Source organism: Pinus tabuliformis, chromosome 9 (assembly GCF_031772625.1).
Source record: "Pinus tabuliformis cultivar Carrire ecotype Pingquan chromosome 9, CPIR1, whole genome shotgun sequence".
Classification (NCBI taxonomy): Eukaryota; Viridiplantae; Streptophyta; class Pinopsida; order Pinales; family Pinaceae; genus Pinus; species Pinus tabuliformis.
In genome coordinates, this window is record NC_142307.1 from 1,878,365,776 (window position 1) to 1,878,376,879 (window position 11,104).

At 38.8% G+C, this 11,104-nt stretch overlaps 1 protein-coding gene across 1 annotated transcript; it reads left to right on the plus strand.

Moving 5' to 3' along the window:
* Nucleotides 1–8,883: 8,883 nt before the first annotated feature.
* LOC149156407 (UDP-glycosyltransferase 72B1-like) lies at nucleotides 8,884–10,424 on the plus strand (the record flags this gene model as incomplete). The annotated part of the gene is made up of 1 exon (XM_089443738.1): nucleotides 8,884–10,424. A coding segment is annotated over one exon (1,359 nt), but the record flags the coding sequence as incomplete, so codon positions are not given.
* Nucleotides 10,425–11,104: the final 680 nt, after the last annotated feature.

Genomic DNA, 11,104 nt, shown 5'->3' on the forward strand with positions numbered 1-11,104 from the left:
TGAGTGGCTGCCATGTATTCCACCTCTGTAGTTTATAGTGCCACTATAGATTATTTCTTACGCCTCCAAATAGGTTAAACACATACCCACTTGTAGATCTTCTTTGATCCAGATCTCCAGCCAGTCTGCATCAACAAAGCCACAGGTATCCAAAACTCTATCCAATCCTAGTCTTCCTTTGTAGTACAAACCATAATCACTAATGCCATGTAAATACCTGAAAACCTGCTTCACTCCTGTCCAATGCTCCTTCCCTGGTTTTGACATAAACCTGCTCAATACTCCCACTTCATTTTCAATGTCTGGTCTAGTACAAACCATCACATATATCAGGCTACCAACTGCACTTGCATATGGAACACAGGACATGTCTTCTTCCTCTTCTTGTGTCTTGGGACACTGTTTAGCAGATAACTTTACACCTACAGGAATAGGAACCTTCATCGGTTTACTATCCTGCATATTAAACATCTGTAGTATTGTCTCGACATACTTCCTTTGGTTTAACTAGATCTTGCTCTTTGCCCGATTTCTTTTAATTTTCATGCCCAAAATATAGTTTGTAGCACCAATATCTTTCATGTCGAATTTGTAACTGTGTCTTCAAATCTTGGATAATTTCTTTGTCATTTCCAACCAACAACATATCATCCACATACAAGACCAGATAAATAACACAGTTACCAATTAATTTAAAATACACACAATGATCTTCTTTGCTTCTGGTGAAGCCAAGTCCCCGTATAAATGTGTCAAATTTCTGATACCACATCCTTGGTGACTGTTTTAAACCATACAGAGACTTTTCTAACTTGCATGCCAGTTCCTTCTTACCCTTCACTGCAAAGCCTTCATGTTGCTTCATGTAGATCTCTTCTTCCAGATCCCCATGAAGAAGTGTTGTTTTCACATCCATCTATTATACCTCAAAATCAAAAGTTGTAGCAATAGATAAAAGTAATCTAATAGAAGCTACCTTGGCAATAGGAGAAAAAATATCACCAAAATCAATTCCCGACACGTGGGAATAACCTTTTGCTACCAACCGAGCTTTGTATTTCTCCACCTTTCCTTGTGCATTCATCTTCTTCTTGAACACCCATTCGCTGCCAATGGGTTTCCTTGTAGCCGACAACTTCACCAGATCCCAAGCCTCATTTTTGTGCAAAGATGTCATTTCATAAACCATGGCCTCTTTCCAGAGTTTTCCATCCTCTGAGTCTACTACTTCCTTCACATTTCTGGGATCATCATCAGCAATAGTTAAAGAAAAATTTGAACAGAAATCAGATGGACTATACCTTTCTGGTTGCCTTCTTTCTCGAACTGATCTTCTCATAACTAGAGTTTGTTTCTCTTCATCTTCTGATTCCTCTTCTGCTATAGAGTCTAATTCTTCCTCCTTAAGCTCAAACTCTATATTCTCAGGTTCATTTTGTTGGACTTCATGTTTAATAACATATTTCACTTCTCTGAACAACACATATTAGTTTTACATAACCTTCCTTTTTACTTGGTTCCAAAGCTTATAACCCTTTAAACCATCATTATACCCAATAAAGATGCACTTTTCAGATTTACTATCCAACTTTGTTCTTTTCTCCTTTGGAACATGTACATATGTATCACATCCAAATACCCTCAGATGTGAAACAAAGGGTTTCTTACCATTCCATACCTCTTGAGGAGTCTTATCCTCCAACGTTGATGAAGGTGATTTGTTGACTAGGTAAATTGTAGTCTCCACTGCCTCTGCCCAAAATTCATGTCCTAACCCGACACCACTGAGCATGCTTCTTGCCCTTTCCATCAACGTCTTGTTCATTGTTTTTGCAACTCCATTTTTCTTAGGTGTGTATGGAGTAGTCTTCTATCATGCTATACCACACTTCTTACAGAACTCCTCAAATTTCTTCTTGAAAAATTCTCCACTATTATCTATCCTCATCGCCTTTATCTTCTTCTCTCTCTAGTTTTCCACCAGAACCTTAAATTATTTAAACCTGTCAAAGAATTCAGATTTCATCTTGAGGAAATATATCCATGTATTCCTTGAGAATTCATCTATAAATGATACATAGTACACATACTTACCTAGTGATGGAACCTTCACAGGCCCAAACACATCACTGTGCACAAGCTCTAATATCTGTTTCACCCTCTTACCACCAGAGGGGAAACTCACCCGATTCTGCTTCCCATATACATAATTTTCATAGAAATCAAAATCTAGAGAGCTATTAGTCATACTTTCTACCAGACCTTTACCATGAAGTATTCGAAGGTCCTTCTCTCCAATATGGCCAAGCCTTTGATGCCATCACATGGTCTTTTGTCGAGAGACCACTAGATTTTCCGCTCCACTTTCAGGAACCATAGAACTATTGTACCCATCAACAACAGTGCTACCTTGTAGCTTGTACAGAGCTCAAATCCAAACACCTCACATCAATACCAGTGCTCCATAAACCATCTTGCAGGTATCATACTCGAAGACTGTTTTTACACTTGCATCATCCAACTTGCTTACAGAAATCAAATTTCTGGCCAATGCAGGAATATGCAGAACACCAGGAAGTATTCTGAGCCTTCCTATCATCCCCTAAGAAGACATCACCACCATCGTATTTCTCATACTCACATAACCATTCTCTATGGGGAGTGAAGTGAAATGATGCACTTGAGTCAATCAACCATGCCTCATGATCTACATGTGTACTTGAAGAGGAAGCCAGGTACACATCCCCAGCTTCATCTGAGGTGGTTTTTGCTTCTGTAGAAGGAGCATCATTAGATCTATTTCCTTTGTTGGGAGCTTTAGATTTACATTCCCTTTTGTAGTGCCCTTCCTTTCCACATTTCCAATACACCTTTATAGGTTTTCCTGAAGATTTAGATCTCCCTCTATATTTAGATCTCCCACTCGATGACTTATTTTTGTTTCTATTCTGGGACTATCCTCATACAGACAAGGCACCATTATTATTGCTCTCCATATTTTTCCATCTCATCTCCTCCATCAGCAAGGATGAGACTATTTCATCGAACTGTAAGGTAGTTGCAGTGCTACCTATTGCAATAACCAAACTATCCAATGAATCTAGTAGAGAACACAACAAGATGATGCAGTTATCTTCATCTGAAATTTTAATATCAACATATAATAATTGAATTACCACAGTATTAAATGCATTCAAATTCTCTGTCACCGAGCCTCGATCTTTCATCCTCAGGTTATACATCTTTTTCCGTAGGAAAAAATTATTCACCAGAGACTTAGATTAGTACAAAGTCCCTAAATTGTTCCACAGAGCCTTGGCCATAGCTTCCCCTGATATTTTCAGCAATACTGAATCTGAAACACACAATCGTATTGTGCTCTTTGCCTTCTAATCCAACTTCTTCCATTCTTCATCGAGCACTCCCATTGGTTTAGTACCTAGATCTACTGCAATCCACTGATCTTTATCCACCAATAGATCCCCCATCTTGAGTTTCCACAACTCAAAACTCTGACCATTAAATTTCTCGATCTCTATCTTTCCACTGCTCACCATCTTCTTTCACCACTAGAATTGATCCTGCAGATCTCCTACCAAACAAGGTCTACCACAAGCCCGAACGAAACCCCTCATCAACAAAAGAGTCTCCTTGAATCCAAAACAACTCTGATACCAAATGTAGGTTTTAACCCCGTACATAAATTACCTGCATATGAATTCTAATAACAGAAAATAAACAATAGCAAGAGTATAACACATAAAACAAGTATACACAAAGATTTTCCCCTGGATCCCAAAATCGGGACTACCAGATTGATTTTTTCATTATGTTCCTTTCAATGTTACAATATATATATATATATATATATATATATATATATATATATATATATATATATGCCGAAGCATCGAATACCATGGGCCAAAAATCATCGTGCCCAAAATCATGTGCAAAAACCATGCACAAAACCATGGACAAAACCATGGGTCCATAAACAAAAATTTCCTGGGGCGTTGCCCCAGACTGTGTAGAGGGGGGCTAACTGACCCCCTCAAAACCCCTTGTGACCCTCCCACTACGCATCAGCGCAACGAAGGGGGGGATGCATCCCACCTCTAAGCTCCTCGTTTAGCTAGGGAGGCTAGTCGTGGAAAGAATATAACACAACCCAAAGCTCATCAGAGCCATGTAGCTAGTGTACTGATCTGGTGACCTCCTCTTCCTACGATGTGATGTGGGTGCTCCCACATTCTCTCTAGAATCGTGCATTAATATGTTAGCCTATCTGGTGTGCTTCCTTCCATCTTTGGAAGTCTCTACATGAGTGGGTGCTTCCACTCTCTTCTCCTTTACATGTGGTTTCTTCACATCATCCTAAGGTTCCTCCTTTGGAGCTAAAAGCTCCTCATCTGCACGTAACTGAAGCTACCTCTCAAGGTAACATCTCATGGCCTTCTCTTCATCGAACTTCACATCTCTACGAACCATTGTCGTCCTATTGGATGGAAGGTACACTGGAAAGTTGTGAGGTGTATCCATGTACCCCAAAAATATGCCCAACTTGTTTGTTGGCTCTAGATTTTTCCATGCATCCTTGGTCACATGACAATAGAATGATGAACCAAAGGTCCTGAAGTGTGCCGCATCTGGTTTCTTACCTGAAAAAGCTTCTTCTGGTGTACTCATCCTGAGAATTTGATGAGGACTTCTGTTCTACAAATAAAAAGTTGTGTTGCATGCTTCAACCCATAAGTGCAATGGTAGGCCCTGGTCATGTAACATCGCTCGTTCAACTCCCGCAATACTTACGTTCTTCCTTTCAGCCACCCGAGTCTATTGTGGGTTATGAGGTGCTATTAACTCTTTTCAAATGCCTTCTGATGAATGGAAGTTCTTGAAATCATTCAACACATACTCTCCACCATTATCACTTCTACGAGATTTAACTTTCCCGTCAGTATCTTTCTCGACAAGTGCTTTAAATTCACAAAATTTAGCGAACATCTGATCTTTCTTTTGCATGAAGAAAGTCCAACAGTTACAAGAAAAATCATCAACAAATATTACATAATACCTATGCTTGGCCGTGGAGGTCGTCGAGAATGTTTCACACACATTTAAGTGAACTCTATCAAGGATTGCTTGCACTCGACTATCGTTATCATGAAAGGAAGCTTTGGTGTACTTCCCCAATGTACACCCTTTGTATGTGTCTATCTACTCTAGTGTACCCTTGGAAGTCCTATAGGAATCTGTTGCACGATCTTCAAATCTCTTTATTGCAAGTGACCCAATCTTATATGCCACAAATCACCGATGTCTCGGCTCTGCACCTTCTCTTCTTTTGTGCTCAAAGCAGCGTAATATTCTACATCCAATTTGTAGAGGGCCTTCACTCGAACATTGGTCTGCTTCACTTGTCCTAAGGCTATGTGACGAAGGAAATCCTTTCCCTTTCTAAATATCAAATTGTAGCCATAGTCCTCCAACATGGCAACTAAAGCCAAATTGTTCTTCAAACCTGGAACATACATGACATCTTCTAATGTGAGAGGAGTACCAGACTCCCTCTGAAAGGTAACAGTACCGATGCTAGTCATGCTATACCTCCCATCATCTCCCATCTCGATGTGTATCTAGAGGTCCTTCTCCTCCAAGTCACTAAAGAACTCTTTGTTGCTAATCATATGGAATGAAGCTCCACTATCCAGGTACCACACACTAGTCATCACCAATGTCACCATGCAAGTGATGAGGGTGAAATCCAACTCGAATTGTGAAATAAGAGCTTCACCTATTGCTCCTTCTCAAGGCTTCTTACCGACCTTCTTGTGCAGACGCTTGGTGGCATAGTGTCCTAGCTCATGATAGTGAAAAAATTTAATCTTCGACAAGTCCTTCCTCTTGTCGCCCTTACTGGAATCTGATTTGGAATGGGATGTATTCCCCTCCCCTTTCTTCGCCTTTCTAGCTAAGGCACAACTCTCCTCATCCTCATGCTTGGATGAGGATCCATCTCTGGTGTTTTGCTGAATCCTTTCTTGTACCAAGTTGGACCATAAAAGATCCCACTCTAGTAGATTCTCCCTCCCATTAACTGAGTCCTAGTAGTAGTGCCAACTCTTCACAAGGCCTAGAAGTGTTAGGCTTACCATATCATCTTCAACAACTATAACACCAACACTTCCAATATCATCTCGTCATTGGGTGAGCTTGGCCAAGTACTTCGGTTTTAAGTGACCCTTCTCCATCTTGATCTTTTTGAGATTGTCCTTTAGTTCGAGCTTCATGTGGTCACTATTGTTTTGAAACAGGTTTATCAAGGCCTTCCACATTGTCGTGGAGTTTGAGACAATATGATCTTGAACTCCTTCTAGGATAATCCTTCTCGCCTTTTCCACACGCTTTCTCCATTCTTCCAGATCCTGAGCATTGGCTAGATTAGGAATATCTTTGTCTATGAATTCCTTAATCTCGTTGTCTTCCAACACTACCTCCATCCTATCCTTGCAAGAAATATAGTTTGAACTACCCTTAAGGGAATATTTGAGTCACAATCTGTAGAACGACATCATGTTGGTTCTGAGGTATGACACTGGAAATTCAATTTCTCCTACAAAAGACAAACTCATATTCTCCTCTTCTATGATTTTAGCTCTGATACCATGTAGAAATTTCTTGTAGATTCAAACTGCAGACTGTAATATGATAAAACAATTGATTTGAATATACTCCTCTCATTAGCAAAAACAATAAATGATCGATGAAATCATGAAGCATGTAAGAGAGAATTCAATAGCGCATAACACAATGAATTTTTGGTGAAAGCCATAGCTAAAAACCCATGCTATATATATATTGCATTAATTAGAAAATGTGAGAAGATTACAATGCTTTGTTCAAGCTTGAGCAACATCTGCACTATCTCTGTCTATCTTACTACTTCTTAAACAATCTCAAGCCAATATTTAGCTAATTTTGCTGCCTGTTAAGCTCCTAATTCCTTGCATTGTTCCCTTGGGAATTAGCTCATATTTAATTGGGAAATCCCAAAATTATGAATGGTGCAATCCTCATATGCCTTCCCATGATTGCATGCACCACCTGCACAATTCGGATGATTAGACAACTAATAGTACATTGTCCCTCAACTCCAATCTCAACTGGTTCTTTCTCTTATCTGACATGCATGAGTTAATTATGAGTGAATCTTCAATTTACTGATTACAATAGGTTACACCCCACTACCGCAGGTTACACCTCACTACAGTAAGTCACACCTCATTGCTACAGGTTACACCCCACTATAGTAAGTCACACCCCATTGATGCAGGTTACACCTCACTACTAGATCTCCCACTAATTCCTCCATCAGTTGGAACTAGTTTAATTGACTTTAACTTAGTTGGACTAAATTAAATAATTATAACTCAAAATAAACTCAACTAGTGCTTCTAATTGTAGGAGACACTCCACGCGACTCTAGTTAGACCCCTAACTCAAATTAACTAAGCTAACTAAATCAAATTAACTAGTTAACTATTACAAATTGTCATGAGACGTGGAATTACAATTTAATTCCTAATTTAATTCAAGGACAAAATATATTAAGATTTTCTTGTTACATTTTCAATAGAGTACTCATATGTTCCTAGTCAATTATATTAGAATATTCATTAATCAAGCATTTGAGAGATATACATTGTTATAGATTCATCTAGTTCATTTTTGTTACAATTGTAATATATCATGCTCACAATGTAATAACTTAGAGATCAAAATAAAGATATTACAAAATGTTACAAACATTTATGAATTTAAATTACATTAACAAAATTATCTATTTTCATTTTAGTTTGTATTTTAAATTCAAATTTTATGAATATTCTAAAAACTCACCTTCAAATTGCTAAAACAATTATATCATCTTGATGACTTGACTTGCCTACTATTATATCTTAAATCAAGCAATTTATCTTGTAAAGTTTTTAGACAAACTTACTAAACTCTCTTCATGCCACTTCAACTCACTTCAAAGCTTGTGCAATCTTCACTACTTAAAACATGATATTCTTTATTTTATTACTACTATAGTATTTGATACTGTAGATTGTTGAATGAATATAAAATATGTTAATTATTAATGATTTTAAAATATTCACTATAAAATAGTTTGCATAGATATGGCTGGAAATTAAATCCAACAAAATAAAAATAATAAATATCAAATATATAAAATTAAAAAAAAAAAAACTTTTAAAATTGTGTTTTTTAATTTATTTTTAAACATGGTATATATAAAATTTATTTATTTATCTAAAATGTTATATATATACTTTATATATTCAAAATCAAATTTTATTTATACGAAATTTAATAAACCAAATATTTAAAAATATTATCAATTAACATAAAAATATTAATTAATAAAATTTGACAAAAAATAATTATATAATAGAAAAATATAATTAAACACAATTTAGTACAAGAATTTTCTAAAGCTAAAAGCCTATTTATGAACAACTTCGCTCTTCTTGGTCTACACTCCGTTTCTCTTTGGCCATTTTCAGATATATATCTAACTTCTGCAACTTCTTTTGCCCATCTTCGCCCATCATTTTACACCTGCCCATCTTCCCATTACAACTCTATAAACCCATTGAACCGAAACCAGTATTAAATTAAAAATAAAACCATCCTTTACCGTCATTCCTCTACCTACCAATCCAAGTATTCACTTAAAAATAAAACTTTGCCTCTGCTATCAGAGCTCGACCTACCATTCCAAGGATGTATTATTTGAAGTCGAATGGTTGGGCGCGTGAACTGTTTTATTTTTGATCGAGCATTAATTGAAATTAAATTGGTGTTTTATTTTTAGGGCAGAGTCACTTCAATGTGTGCTTACAGCTTTCCAGAATGCTGGCAAGCAGAGGCGTTGCGGTCATTTACGTGAGCCTCCCTTCAAACCTAGATATTCTGCGCTGTCTAGTGGAAGGAGAAAGATGGAACGATCATGCTTTTCCCCTCTATTTTCAGGATTTATCGATCCCAGACGCCGAAGCTTCTCTGCCACCGGGCCGTCAGAATACAAATAAAATTTCCCCCGACATGATACCCAAGATCTTCGATCTCCTGGAACAAATGCGCAACCCGTTGGAGGGTCTCATGAGGGAGCTCACCGGCAGGGAATACTACGAATCCAGGGGACTGCCTGCTCCCCATCGCCTCGTTCTCGTCTTCGACCTCTTCATGGGTTGGTCCGTTGCCGTGGCGGCCAAATTCGGTGTCCGGTCGTTCACGTTGAGCCCGTTCAGCGCGCACATATGGCTGTCTTTGGAGGCCAAGTTCCTGGGGAGGGCGGAGCCGCTGCTGCTGCCGGTTGTTGCAGAGGCTATCGAGAAATTACCTTCGGCGGACTTTGTGGCGTCGCAGGTCCGCAGGCACATGGACTTTACACGCCTCGCAGACGGGGTTCTCCTTAACACGTTCGAAGATGTAGAGCCCAAAATTTTCCGACACCTCGAAAGCGTGGGCGTGGGAGGCCGTAAACCGTTCTGGGCAGTTGGGCCGGTCATTGATGTTCCTCGCAGGGATCAAACCCGGAGGCCTCGGGACGCCGAGATTTTGGCGTGGTTGGACACCCAAACGATCGGTTCAGTCGTTTACGTGTCTTTCGGAATGGAGTCGTATGTTTCTCCAGCGCAAGTGACCGAGCTGGCACTGGGTCTGGAGGCAAGCAGGCAGCCCTTCCTGTGGGTGCTGCGCCCGCCCGCGCCCTTATCGGCTGAGGGCTGGAAAGCGAACCTCTTGCCTGAGGACTACGAACGGCGGGTGCAGGGGCGATGCCTGATCGAGACCGGGTGGGCGCCGCAGGGAGCCATTTTGGCGCACGAAGCCACGGGCGTCTTTATCAGCCACTGCGGATGGAATTCGAGTCTGGAAAGTATGACCGCAGGGGTTCCGTTAATCGCGTTGCCGCTGCAGACAGACCAGCCGGCCAATGCTCTGATGTTGGCGAAGGAAGCAAAAGTGGCGGTGGAGATGAAGATGATCGATGGGGTCGCTAGACGGGATGAAGTGGAGAGCGCGGTGAAGAGTTTCCTGTGCGGGGCGGAGGAGGTGGAGGTGAAGCGGAGAGTGAAGGCGGTGAGTAAATCTGCCATTTCTGCCCTCTCTTATGAGGGAGGAGCCGCTTGGAAAAACTTCGACTCATTCATTCAATACTCGTTACAGTAATGAATTCAATCTCTTCTATTTCGCAAGGTGAACATTGCAATAGTTCCTAACATGAGGGCATTTTGCATGGCCAGTGAATGGATATGTTGAAATGAATGCCATTCATTTGTGGGCATTGCATTAATTCAAAACGCTTGGGTACTTTTAATGCGCGGTGAATGTAAATTTTATTTATCATTACCGGCCAGCCAGAGCACTTGCTATGGTGATTTGCCATAGTGATTTGGTTTTAATTTCAAGAAATATGTTTATTTGAGTGTAATTTCAAGAATATGTTTTATCTTGAATAAGATTTATTTAGATTTAAAAAAAAATAAATTTGTTTTTTCAAATATTATTTCTATATTGAAAATATAAATGACAAATCATATTTCTTAAAAACATATTTAAAATGACTTCAAGCTTCCATCACCATATCCATTATTTAATCATCGAAGTTAATCTAACACTTTTCATGCTTGCTTTTATTATGTGTCTCAACAAATTTCTTGTTATCATTTTGCCCACAACTTAGTAAATGTATTATCATTTTTCACATTATTCATAAATTAATAGTTTTCTGTATGAGAAAGCTTGAATAATGAAAAGAGATATTAAATCATAAAATCAACTTTATTTTTGTGAAATAAACAAAATTTATAATTAGGATTACAAAATGGTTTCTTCTATATAACACATAAATATTGATATCCATCATCTATGTCATTCACAAAGATTGAGATCCAAATCTACCCTTTACTAATTCTTTTTCATTTTATAATGAAGGCTACACAATGGGTTCCCCTATATATATATCACAGAAAGATTTAGATCCATCATTTATGTCATCCACAAAGATTGAGATCCAACACTACTCTTAAGT